At 35.2% G+C, this 14,444-nt stretch overlaps 1 protein-coding gene across 1 annotated transcript in view; it reads left to right on the plus strand.

Annotated features, from left to right (window-relative positions):
• The first annotated feature begins 1,239 nt into the window (after positions 1–1,239).
• Positions 1,240–14,444, plus strand: part of OPN4 (opsin 4) — a 106,460-nt gene continuing 93,255 nt past the window's right edge. The window contains exons 1-2 of the mRNA XM_053692864.1: positions 1,240–1,285; positions 2,042–2,733. Coding sequence (XP_053548839.1) covers positions 1,240–1,285; positions 2,042–2,733 — 738 coding nt within the window. The remainder of the gene's footprint in view (positions 1,286–2,041; positions 2,734–14,444) is intronic.

Genomic DNA, 14,444 nt, shown 5'->3' on the forward strand with positions numbered 1-14,444 from the left:
ATCCCAAACAATTCAAAGACCGCCTTTGTTTTATTAGTAACGAAATGGCTCAGGTCTTTTCCTTCAAAAACCATGTTTTTACCCTCTAATCAATTCACTTCCGTTTTCTTTGCAGGTTTGGTTTCTAAATTTTTAGTCATATTTTCCTTAACAGCCTGAGTAATACGGTCGTCCAAAAAAGCCAATCCTACGTTTGTTTCTGACAGATACCAAAGGTGTCTCTTAGCAACTGTGAGAGCACATTTTTTGACGTCTGCATCTGGGTAAGTGCTCAGAAGCTGTAGCATATCCAAATCATTCTTCGGAGCCCATCGACTTACAATTGCCTCATGCCAAAAGCGAACATATATGAGGCTGACAAAATGTGCAACCCGTTTCATTCCTTCCAATTGTTGTTGAGGAATATTCAACTGTTTAGTGAAGAGGACAATTTTAAGAGCATATATCGCTTTTGCCATCCACCTTGCTTGATGCAGCGCCCCTGGGATCCTGAATGTAATGTTTATTCTTATATGAATCTTTTATTTTTTCTTCTTTTGTACACTTAGTTCTTATTTTCGAGGTGAAAACCTTGTCTACTCCACTCATTGACAAACTCATACGATCTTCTCTTTGTGACCTAAGAAATTATTTATCTTCTTGTGATACGCTATTCATGTCCATCACATTTTGCCGGGAAATGTCAAATAACTCGACGAGATCACCTTTCCAAATCTGCCGTTTCACATTTGTTTTATCCGTGTTTCTCGATTTCTTTTTACCCAGATTTTGGTATTCGTTGTACAGCTTCTGTATACCAGCACGGATATTCTCCTCCGTCTTAACAGGGATATTTGCTTTCCTCCACACTTCCTGTAGTTTAGTACTGGTAGATTTAGCAGCATCCGAAAGTGTTTCTTTAATTTCCTTGTGATGGTAAATAAAAACTAAAAGTACTTGTTCCTTTGTAGGGAGCCGAGCTCCTAAAAACTCACCACTAGGCACCTTTTCTAGCAGCCAAATTCCTCTTTTGGTTCCCATTTTAAAGTTGAATTACCTGCAAAAGATGAAAGAAATACGAGAAGACCATTAGTGTAAAGCACTTCAATGTTAGAAATGTCACTAGTTTGTGATAAAAGTGATCAATGTGTGCAACCCCTAAATATTATCCAATCTTCTTGAAATTTGGCATATATATGTTTTACATCACTGAGACTCGGGGCGTAAGCAAAGTCATATGAAAACCACATCTTATGAAAAATGAAACACCCTACTGCCCCCTTACAGTTCATCCACCCATGGGAATGTGAGGAGGAATTGAAAAAAGTTGAAAGAGACAGATCTTGGTCGTAGTGAGAGAATAATTGCATACAATGGCAGACATATAGAAAGGATTCATGTATACTGAGGAACAGTTAAAGGCGGAGATGTTAAAAGGACATTAAACACTTTGAGATGGTAATATAAAATAATAAATTGTACGTATAAAAAAAGTCTGCTAAATACTTTCATTAATTATTTTGTCCCCTTTTCCTATAATTCCATTCTAAATTTGGGAGCTTCTCAGTTCCTGTTAGAAATGGAAGTGCAGAACACGGTTATATTCCACACAGCCATTGGCTGCACACTCAGTGACCTATTTATAACTGTCTTTAATTGGCCACATCACAGAAGGTAACCTAAGTTACAACATGGCAGCTCCTATTGTTTTACAGACACTAAAACTTTACACTTATTTTGTTAATATTTAAACAACTAATTAAACTTTAAAAAATACATCTACATGTTATTTTCAGGCTAGTCTTTTATTTGAATGCATCATTCTATCTAGCATTTATTTAGTATTTAATGTCCCTTTAAAAGTGACATGATATCCATGATTCAGATAGAGCATACAATTGCAGAAAAGTTCCTATTGTACTTCTATTATCAAATGCACTCTGTTCCCTTGGAGAGCAACAGTATATGGTAGCAGAATGCTTTTGCAAACTAAATGGTCGGAGTGTTTGCACAATGTATAACTTTGCTAAAAAAACATTCTTGCAAAACTGCTGCCATATAGTACTCCACACACCTGCTGTTCCTAAGCCTACTGTTCCTAAGCCTACTGTTCCTAAGCCTGCTGTTCCTAAGGCTACTGTTCCTAAGCCTGCTGTTCCTAAGGCTACTGTTCCTAAGCCTGCTGTTCCTAAGCCTACTGTTCCTAAGCCTGTTGTTCCTAAGCCTACTGTTCCTAAGCCTGCTGTTCCTAAGCCTACTGTTCCTAAGTCTGCTGTTCCTAAGCCTACTGTTCCTAAGCCTGCTGTTCCTAAGCCTGCTGTTCCTAAGCACACTGTTCCTAAGCCTACTGTTCCTAAGCCTGCTGTTCCTAAGCACACTGTTCCTAAGCCTACTGTTCCTAAGCCTGCTGTTCCTAAGCCTGCTGTTCCTAAGCACACTGTTCCTAAGCCTACTGTTCCTAAGCCTGCTGTTCCTAAGCACACTGTTCCTAAGCCTACTGTTCCTAAGCCTGCTGTTCCTAAGCCTGCTGTTCCTAAGCCTACTGTTCCTAAGCCTGCTGTTCCTAAGGCTACTGTTCCTAAGCCTGCTGTTCCTAAGTCTACTGTTCCTAAGCCTGCTGTTCCTAAGCCTACTGTTCCTAAGCCTGCTGTTATTAAGCCTGCTGTTCCTAAGTCTGCTGTTCCTAAGCCTACTGTTCCTAAGCCTGCTGTTCCTAAGCACACTGTTCCTAAGCCTGCTGTTCCTAAGTCTACTGTACCTAAGCCTGCTGTTCCTAAGCCTACTGTTCCTAAGCCTACTTTTCCTAAAACTACTGTTCCTAAGCCTACTGTTCCTAAGCCTACTTTTCCTAAAACTACTGTTCCTAAGCCTGCTGTTCCTAAGCCTACCTATTTGCATTTTAAATAATGATAAAAAAGACAACAAAGTAGATTTGATAATAGAAGTAAGTTGGATTTTTTGTTTTTTTGTTTTAGATTTGCACTAGACATTTCCGCCGAACTTTGGCCGATTTGGAGATTCGAATGCATCTGAATTTCCGATTCGGCACCATAACTAAATTCCGAATAATGAATAAATCAGTTTCAGAATTTTCGGATCCATTCTTTATTCATATTCAGAATTTTTCATTGTTCTAATCTAAAACGCAGTTCCCTGACATCGCCGACACTAACTAAATCATTAAATAATCCTATTAACCCCTAAATCGCCGTTACCCGACATTACTGACACTAACTAAACCTATTAACCCCTAAACTGCCATTCCCAAACATCGCTAAAACTAAACCAATTAACCCCTAAACTACAGTTCCCCGACATCGCCGACACAAACTAAACCTATTAACCCCTAAACCGCACTTCCCAAACATCACTGACACAAACTAAACCTATTAACCCCAAAACGCAGTTCCCAAACATCGCCAACACTAACTAAACTTTTTAACCCCTAAACCGCAATTCCCCGACATCGCTGACATTAACCAAACCTATAAACCCCTAAACCGCAGTTCCCAAACATTGCTGACACTAACTAAACCTATTAACCCCAAAACCGCAGTTCCCAAATAATTTTGTTTGTTATTTTTTGTAATGGGATTTTTTTTAATTTTTTTTTTTTTAGATTAGGCATTTTTTATTTTGAATGGGCCTAAAAAGAGCTGAATGCCCTTTTAAGGGCAATGCCTATACAAATGCCCTTTTCAGGGCACTGGGTAGATTAGGTTTATTTTTATTTTGTGGGTTTGGGGGGGGGTCTATAATGTTAGGGGGTGTTTGTTTTTATTTTTTTCAAAAGAACTGTTAACTTTAGGGCAATGCCCTACAAAAGGGAAGCACTACAAAATGCCCTTTTTAAGGGCCCTTGGTAGTTTATTATATAATAGGTTGTTTTGTTTGTTTTTAAATGGGGTATTAGAATAGGAATCATTTTTATTGTTTAGGATAATTTTGTTTCTTATTTTTTTTTATTGGTAGTTTTTTTGTTGTAAATTTAGTGTTTCTTATTTTTTGTAATTGTAGTTTTAATTTTTTTTGCAATGTCAGTTTTTTTATTTTTTGTAATGTTAGGTGTTTTATTTTTGTAATGTTAGGTTTTATTAGTGTAAGCTTAGGTTTTATTTTTATGTCACAGGTAAGTTTTTATTTATTTTAACTAGGTAGTTAGTTAATAATTGTAACTTTAATTTAGGTTTATTTTAATTATGTTAAAGTTAGGGGTGTTAGGTTTAGGGGTTAATATAGTTTAATTTAGGTTGTTGCAATGTGGGGGTGGTGGTTTAGGGGTTAATAGGTTTAGTTAGTGTTGGCGATGTCGGGGAACTGCGGTTTAGGGTTTAATAGGTTTAGTTAGGGTTGGCAATGTTTGGGAATGGCGGTTTAGGGGCTAATAGGTTAAGTTAGGGTCAGCAATGTCGGGGAACTGCGGTTTAGGGGTTAATAGGTTTAGTTAGGGTTGGCGATGTTTGGGAACAGCGGTTTAGGGGTTAATAGGTTAAGTTAGTGCCGGCGATGTTTGGGAACAGCGGTTTAGGGGTTAATAGTTTAGTTAGTGTTGGCGATGTTTGGGAACGTCGGGTTAGGGATTAATAGGTTTATTTAGTTACGGCGATGACGGGGAACTGCGGTTTAGGGGTTAATAGGTTTAGTTAGTGTTGGTGATGTTTGGGAACGGCAGTTTAGGGGTTAATAGGTTTATTTAGTGTTTAGTTAGTGTTGGCGATGTTGGGGAACGGTACTTTAGGGGGTTAATATCTTTATTTAGTGTCGTCGATGTGGGGGGGGTGCGGTTTAGGGGTTAATAGGTTTAGGAAGTGTTGGCGATGTGGGGGATGGCGGTTTAGGGGTTAATAGCTTTAAATAGTGTCGGCGAAGTGGGTGGCTGCTGCGGCGGTTTTAGATCATTTTGTTTCGGCAATCGCCGGCATATTAGTTATGTTAAATTCAATCGTTTTTTCTGATCCTTTAGTTTTTTTGGATCCATTCTTTATTCATATGCATTATTCTATTCTAAACTTCAGAATAGAATAATGCATATGAACAAAGAATGGATCCGAAACTAATTTCAAGAAACAAATTTATTTTTTTAAACTTAACTAAACTAATTTGCCGAAATTAAATTATTTATTTAACTAATGAAAACGAAACACATTTTTTGCGTCGCATATGTCTAATTTGCACGGTCTATATGAATCGTAAAAGTTCAAAGTTTGATTTTATGTCCCTTTAAGACTATTTTTGAGAGTAACCAGTGGATGGATTAACAGAGGTGCAGCAGGTGTTGGGCAGTATTTAAGGAATACTTCATAATCCAGTCTTCTGCTAGATTGTAGAAAAAAAGTGCACTTAGTTTTATTGATACACTAAATGAAGCATTCTCATGCGATTGATGCACATCTCTTATTCCTTCAGTAAAAGGCGTTTTCTGCATTTTTTAAAATAGAGTACAAGGTTTACTTTTATAAAATCTATAAAAGCTTTCATACAAACAAAATGCGCTTGAGGGCTTTCCAAATGAAAATATCTAAACATGAAAAAGTTTCAAAATATTGTAGCTAGCTGATTAGAAACAACTTTCTTATTTTTTGCTGATTGTACAAAGACAAAAATAAATAAACAAAATAATTGTAATTTATTTTTTAGAATTACAATTGAAATGTACAGTTCAAATATTCCAATGTGACATCTGAATGTAAAATTTGAATGCTTGAAAGTTAACATTTGTTTACAAAAAATAAGTTGAATATTAGGCAAGCGCATCAAATTTGTTTAGAATGAACAGACATGCCCAGTATTTGTTATTTGTAACAAATATGCTGACAATTTAATCTATTTCCAGACATTATCCACTTATCATCATCCATGACAATCCTAAAACATACAAAATATCTGCTGCGTCCAAGGAATTCTTTGTGGAGATATCTAAATGAGCGCACATTGTTATTTGTTCTTTATTTCTACACAGTTATTCCCTATTAGGATACTTTTAGTTGTTGTAAATCGTATTTAAAACGCACAAATAAAATAAACACCCGATGCACTACAGGGACCTAACTAAATACATCAGTCACCAATCAGCATCAAGCAGCCTGTATTTCATTACTGCTGTCTGCCTACCTAGGTATGGTTTTCAACAAAGGATACTAAAAGAACAAAGCAAATTAGTTAACTGGAAAGTTGTTTAACGTTGCATGCTCTGTCTGAATCATGAAACAAATATGTTGCTTTTAATGTCCCTTTAAAGGGATTTTGAATGTCATTTTTTAGTTTAAGCATAAGGAATTATTTGCTGCAGTGCAGTGTCATTTTGTTATAAACTATGAACTGCACCCCTTGAAAAGCCACTTGAATGTTTTACCTTACTTGCTTTTCTGTGACCAATTAGGAAAAGATTTAAAAGAGCTGCTGCATATATCAAAGAATCAGGGCGTCGCATGTAGGAGTGTCAGGGATCTGTATTCCACAGCGTGCACTCCATTCTCTCTTGTAGGAATGGAAACAGTATGATTTGCAGTGTGCATTGCAAAGTTTTTACATTTTGCATAATTAAAGGGAAATAAAATGTGTTTCCCCGTAATGTGTTCCAAATTTCTTGTTATACGTGCAGAGTATTAAATTATGGGAAATTGTTCCTTCATTTCTATTGTTGTATTTGAAATAGTTGGTTTTGATCATTAAACCTATCACCTCTGGTTATCCAGAGCATGTCCATAACAATGGGCTGAGCCTGCAGATGAAAGACAAATTTCAAAATGTATTTCAATTTGCCCGCGTCTGTATCATGTGAGAGCCATCAGCCAATCACAGAATCATATACGTATACACTGTGAACTTTTGCACATGCTCAGTAGTAGCTGGCTCCATAGAAAGTGTGCATATAAAAAAACTGAACAATTTGATAATGGAAGTAAATTGCAATGCCCCTTTAATACTGCATGCTCTATTTAAATCATGAAATTTTAATGATGACTTTAGTCTCCTTTTAAGCATTTTATGGGGTATTCATTGTTAAAGGATTACTTTCTGTTATAATTCTTAAGCTAAACAACTAACATATTAAAGTTAATAAACATTAATTAAAACCTGACCTATATTTTCTCCAAAACGAAGTTTCATAACGTTCTAAAAGTTATATCTTTTATTCGCCGATGATGTCACGTTATCCTGCCCACTATTTTCAGCACTGCATGTTTAAAATACTTAAACCAATAACTTTGTGTTTAAAGTACCATTTTGAAACCTAGGTATTGTAAACGGATTGGTACAGAGCAAAGGATACCCACGGAGTGGGTTTGGAAAACAATTAAATTTGCAGACAAGATTTCTGATATACGGTAGAGATATGTTAATGAAATGCTATTGATAAAAAGCATATTTGGGGTAGTTAGTTAGTAACAGGCATAGAAAATATTTACTTACAGTGGCCCTTTAAGTTTAAAGGGACATTATACACTCAATTTTTCTTTGCATAAATGTTTTGTAGATGATCCATATATATAGCATATACAGCTTTTTATTTATTTTTTATAGTTTTGCTTATTTTTAAATAACATTGCGCTGATTTTCAGACTCCTAACCAAGCCCTAAAGTTTTTAGAGAATACTGACGTATACCTACTCCAGCTTGCTCCTGTTTTTGTAAAGAGTCTTTTCATATGCAGAGGAAGGGGGAGGGGGGAATGTCTGCTATTTTCCAGTTTCAGTGTGTGTTCTAGCTAATCGTTTTAACAGAGCTTTACTGGGAGCTTCTAAGTAAGTTTTTAAATGGTTTTATACTGGATTTTTATATCACTATCTGTGCATCTTATTCTTTATAGTAGTGTCTATTACATGCAGTTATATGACAATTGGTGTATACTGTCCCATTGATGTCCCTTTAATAGGACAATGGCTGTTTACTGAAGTCATGCATTTGAAGGCTGTGGTCAGGGGTGGATTTACAAAAGCTGTACCCCTAGGATCAGGATACTTAGATAGTCCACTTTCAACCCTTTGGTCCCTAGTGATATCACTCCTATTGTCGGCTCACCACTGCTAGTGCACAAGCACATTTCTTTTTAAGAAGAACCTCTACATTCCTCAGGGATGTTTCTAACTGGTTTTACTGGGCAGTGAGGGGTGCAGACAGAGCATAGAATCCAAGGTGAATAAAAACATTCTTTAAAATTGTATCAAATCCGCCATGGAGACACTCCCTTGAGACAAGGTGCCTTAGCCAGTTGCCTAATTTGCCTAATGAGAACCCCAGCCCTGGTTGTAATTAATTATAAACCATAAAGATCTGGGAAAACCACTTTAAAATTTCATTTGAAAGTTGTGTGAAGCTCCTGTTTCTCAAAATGTTTAAATTTTCTGCTTAAACACTTATGTGTAGTAAAAAAAGCAAAACCTTACAATATACTTAAATTATTTACTTTGCCCCATTTTCCTGAAGTTTAAGTCTGAAAATGTGCATGTGCATAAGGCAGACTGTACAAGTCTAACCCTGCTACATATATGTCCCTTATTGACATCAGTGGAGGTAATAAGATAACATACTTCAAAGCAATGCAAGTTTTTCTAAGAAAATAAAGTGACTAATTGAGTCTACTCCACTAATACGCCTGGATTGGCTCCTCCAGATAAGGCAAGTGGTGGATGACGCTAGGCAGGGGTGTATTCTGGCCTAGGCAAAAAAGGCACTTACCTAGGGCGGCAGATTGTCAGGCAGCATTTTTTGAGTCTCTGTCGGGAGCGGCCCGTGACTTAAAGGGACAGTCTACAATATAATTGTTATTATTTGAAAAGATAGATAATCCCTTTATTACCAATTCCCCAGTTTTGCACAACCAACACAGTTATAATAATACACTTTTTACCTCTGTGATTACCTTGTATTTAAGCCTCTTCAGACTGCCCCCTGATCACATGACTTTTTATTTATTATCTATTGACTTGCATTTAGTACTGTGTTGTGCTAAATCTTCAATAACTCCTTGTGTGTGATCACAGTGTTATCTATATGGCCCACATGAACTAGCTGTCTCCTGTTGTGAAAAGCAAATAAAAAAGCATGTGATTAGAAGGCTGTCTATAGTAGCTGAGAAACAGGCAGAAATTTGGAGGTTTAAATGTTAAGTATATTAATATAACAATGTTGGTTGTGCAAAGCTGGGGAATGGGTAGGCGTTATCTATCTTTTTAAACAATAACAACTTTAGTGTAGACTGTCCCTTTAAATGGCACTAGCCATCTGTACATTATCTATCTATCTATCTATCTATCTATCTATCTATCTATCTATCTATCTATCTATATATATATATATATATATATATATATATATATATATATAAATACACACACATACTGTATGTGTGCACAAGCCCTGGTGGAACATTTACTTTGCAAATGCCATGAAATAAAAAAGTAATGCTATACCCTGAACAAAAAAATGTGTGGCCAAAAAAAGGCATAAAACCTGTAGGGGGGAGGGGGATTTGCAGGATTTGAAGTGCCTAGGGCAGCACAAAACCTAAATATACCAGTGGAGTTAGGCTTATGAAAAACAATTACAGCAAATAAGGAGTTAAAATATTTTGAAAGTTTTTATGTTTGTCTTGTAAATGAATTTGTTACGAGACTTTAGAATGAATTTGTTACGAGACTTTAGAAAAGTCTTAGAATTACAAGATGTTTTATGATTCTTTTTCTTTTTAACTAGATTGTCCTGTTATATTGTTAACTAATTTGACTAATTCAATTGGTGTCTCTTTAAATCTATTGGAGAGGCTTAGAAAATAAGCCAAAAAAACAAAACAAAAACACATCTAAACTACCATACAATTCTTTACATTAAAATTCTGACATTATTGGATGTAAGTAAAAATGAATCTAAAGGAACAGAGGATGGCTGTTATTTACGTGGCTTAGTGGAAAGTGAAATTTCATAATAAACAGTAAAGTGTCTTCTTTTCAAACTATCAAAACACAGTCTTTCAATTAAATGTCTTATTTATTTACAAGAAAACTGAACTTTATTGAATTGTGGAATAAAGAGAGTACGCAGATCATAAGATGGTCACATCATCAAATAAAGAATAATTTTTTAAGTAAAAGAAAAAAATAATCTACTTCTGATTTTGTATTAAAGGGACATAACATAAAGAGCAACATTAATATGCAATTAGGCATTTTCTTATTGTGCTATCATTTGCTGCAGAGAACAATATGTATAACCCTGCATAGTATAGCAACATTGCACTATGCTTTGTCCCCTTTTCCTGTAATTTAAAGGACCAGTAAACACAGTAGATTTGCATAATCAACCAATGCAAGATAACAATACAATACAATAGCATTTACTCTGAATTTCAAATAAGTAGTAGATTTTTTCTAACAAATTTCAAAGTTATGTATATTTCCACTCCCCCTGTACAATGTGATAGCAATCAGCCAATCACAAATGCATATACGTATAGTCAGTGAATTCTTGCACATGCTCAGTAGGAGCTGGTGATTCAAAAAGTGTAAATATAAAAGACTGTGCACATTTTTTTAATGGAAATAAAAAAGTTGTTTAAAATTACATGCTGTATCTGAATCATGAACATTTTATTTGACCGGAGTGTCCCTTTAAATCTACTTGTGGAATTTCCTTGTTTTCTTTTTGAAGCAATGGATGCCGCCATATTGAAACCTTTCCTTCCTCTAATCTCTCCTGATGAGCATAATTATGAACAGATAAACAATATATTTGTGCAAAATAGCTTTGTTAAAAGGACAGTATACACCGATTTTCAAATAACTGCATATAATAGACACTACTATAAAGAATAATATGCACAGATAGTGATCTAAAAATCCAGTATAAAACCTTTTTAAAAACTTACTTAGAAGCTCCCAGTTTAGCACTGTTGATGAGGTTAGCTGGAACACCCAGTGAAAGGGGCTGGGAGCAGACACCCCCCCCCCCCTCTCCCTTCCCTGCATATGAAAAACAGATTAGACCAACAGAAGCAAGCTGTAGTCTGTAAACGTATGTATACATCTGACACTTTAGGGCTTGCTTAGGAGTCTGAAAATCTGCACAATGTTATTGAAAAATAAGCAAAACTAAACATTGTTAACAAAACACTCCCAGGTGGTCTATACAAATGGATCATCTACAAAACATTTATGCAAAGAAAAATCTGTTGTATAATGGCCCTTTAAATTATCTTTAAACCCTGCTAAATAGTTAATTTATCATTGTACACAGTCATTGTTTACAAACCCTATCAGCCCTATATTGTCCTCAGCAGATAAGATTAAATAAAGGAAACCTAGGTTTCAACATGGCAGCACTTATTACTAAAATGTTACCCTTTCTTCAGTTTTTAAAGGGACAGTAAAGTCAAAATTAAACCTTTATCATTTGGATAGAGCATGCAATTTGAAATACCTTTCCAATTTAAATCTGCCATCAAATTTTGAATGTGCCCTTTCATATAGCGGTACCCTTGCATTCAAATTCAAATCAGCCAATAGAATGAAAGCTTTTTCTATTGGCTGATTTTCATTTGAAAATGAAAAGTTTGTGCGGTAAATGCGCCCTACGCTAGCCATAGAACATATGGGGAGCCTAAATTACTGCAATTCCGTTTTAACAGCGCGCCACTTGGGATAGGATTTGAGCATAAAGAACACTGTGTTCTCGCGATTGTGTTTATGCTCCTTGTGCTAATGATAGCACTCCACGTGTAATCTAGGCAAATATCAATTAATGATGTGTGAATAATTAGCAGTTTTATATAATTTTGATTCATTTTATAATTTTCAAATACTTCATTATAATCATAAATTAACATTATGGTGGCTGTATTTAATTTGAGTGCATTAAAAATTATTATTTTAACTTTTTATAAAACTATAAAATTATAATATTTACTAATATGTGACCTGAAAATGCCTAAATATCTTTAATATTACATAAGCAGGGCGAACATAAGAGAAAAAGCATAGCTTTTTTATATTCATGTCAACGTTTTTGTGCATAAAGTTTTTTTTTGTTTAATTTAAAAAAAAAAAAATTATGAATGTGTACTTAAAGGGACATGAAACTCAAATGTTTTCTTTCATGATTCAGATAGAGAATATAATTTTAAACAACTTTCTAATTTACTTTTATTATCTAATTTGTTTCATTCTCTTGGTATAATTTGTTGAAGGAGCAGCAATGCACTAATTGTTTCTAACTGAACACGTATGAGCCAATCACAATCGCTATATATATATATATATATATATATATATATATATATACAGCCACCAATCAACAGCTAGAACCTAGGTTCTCTGCTGCTCCTGAGCTTGCCTAAATAAACATTTCAAGGATAACAAGAGAAGGAAGCACATTAAATAATAGATGTAAATTGGAAAGTTGTTTAAAATTGTATTCTCTATCTGAATCATGAAAGATTTTTTGGGGGTTTCATGTCCCTCTAAGTTTAATAAAATCACAAACATGTTAATTTATTATTGCAGTTAAATGGACAATAAACATCTTGAGATTTTTACATAAATATTTTTAGTTATACATAAAAAAAAACAGTTTGCAAAATACCTTAATTATTTATTTGAACCCTTTTCATGTAATTTTGATTTTTCTTTACCGTTGCCTTCTCAAGACTAACCCTGCTAGATATATTTAATATAGCTAGATGTTTACACTTAACTGATGTTAACCTATAGCAACACAACGTTTGAATGTTAAAATGAAAATGAGTCAACTTACTAGGAAATCGTTAATCGCATGCCATGAATTGGTATTAATGATTAAGTTAAAAAAAAACTGTGTTCAAGCAGATTAGGCAGTAAAGATCAATACTAAATCAATTGGCTTTCATGGTTTACTTTTCAACAGACTACATAGAATGGAAGCCCCCTGTGTCTGTTTCTTGAATCATGAATAACTTGTAAGATGTAGTTCTCTGCACCAGAGCCGTATTAAAGAGACATAAAACACCTTGTAATTACAAAACCTTTCTGTAAAGTTGCAGTAAATACAAGCAAAGTGTGAGCATTATCTGAATGCATTAACACCTTCTTTCGCAATTGTTTTTTAATGACAAAAATCCGCAACTGTTTTCTATATTTGGAGGAGCCATTTCATATCTATTTCTGGAGCAGACAAGGCTTATGGATGTCATGTTGTTAGTAAAACATGTACTGTTCATCACCTCTGTAAAAACCAATTAGGGACAGATATGCAGCAGAGTTAAACTTATGAAGTATTACAGTGTTTCTCAACCGTGGCCCTCAAGTACCCCCAACAGGCCAGGTTTTCATTATAGCTGTACCAGTGCACAGGTGAAGTAATCAGCTGATCAGTAACCATGGTTACTAACCTGCTCTCACCCATCAGCTGATTATTTCACCTGTGCACTGGTTCAGCTATAATGAAAACCTAGCCTGTTTGGGGGTACTTGAGGACTGCAGTTGAGAAATAATGCAGTATTCTAATGAACATAACGGGAAAAACCAAACATTTTCTAATATTACAGAAAAGAGGTGTGGGTTGCCGCTTTAAGGGAGGACACATGAAAACTACATATGTCAGTGTTTGTTTAACTAACGTTCCATTATAAGAACCCTGATATTTGTATTTTTCATAAGTGTCCTCCCATAAATCGGCAATATGGCAGCCCTGGGTGTGGGGGTAATGCAATTCATATGCTGAAAAGGACATTAAGCCGTCGGGTACAACTGCAATAGCAGATGTACTACACACTGTGTAATTGTTTGTCCTCCTGCGTCTTTTGTTTTAACCCCTCACTGTGACAGTTGCTGAAGCTTTCTGTCTCCTCACACTGGGCGTTGCCATTTTGGAGCGCAAGTATTCTCGCACTCTGTGACAGAATCACTGCCCATTCACCGATCAGTGACAGGTTTCTGACAGCTGCACTTTGTTTTAGAGAGCAGAAGATTTACATTTTTGCATTTTTTATACAGTTTAAAAGTTACATGACAATTATAAAAAAACACTGAATAATAATAGAGAGCAATACAAAACTTCTGTTCTGTATAGTGCACATTAAACTAAAGTGCTGGATACATCTTGTCAAAAAGACAAAAATGTCACTGATGTGTGAATGTGCAGCACGTCTGTCACAGGGTGTGAGAATACGTATGTTCCAAGATGGTGGCAAGATGCCGAACTTCACCGTCCCGCACTTGTAATGGTTAAAATAAGTGAATGGCTATAAACATAGCTACAGGTGCAGGAAAAAAACAAACAATACTATGGTGAGTAGTGACATAGTGACACTTTTACCCTAGTCAAAAAGGATGATCTTCCTGGAGTCCATTTTGAAGTAATCCTACTAGTCATCAGAAGCCGTCCTTAAAGGGACATTAAACCCACATTTTTTCATTCATGATTCAGATAGAGAATACCATTTTAAACAACTTTGTAATTTACTTCTATTATCTAATTTGCTTCATTCTCTTGAT

Source organism: Bombina bombina, chromosome 9 (assembly GCF_027579735.1).
Source record: "Bombina bombina isolate aBomBom1 chromosome 9, aBomBom1.pri, whole genome shotgun sequence".
Lineage (NCBI taxonomy): Eukaryota > Metazoa > Chordata > Amphibia > Anura > Bombinatoridae > Bombina > Bombina bombina.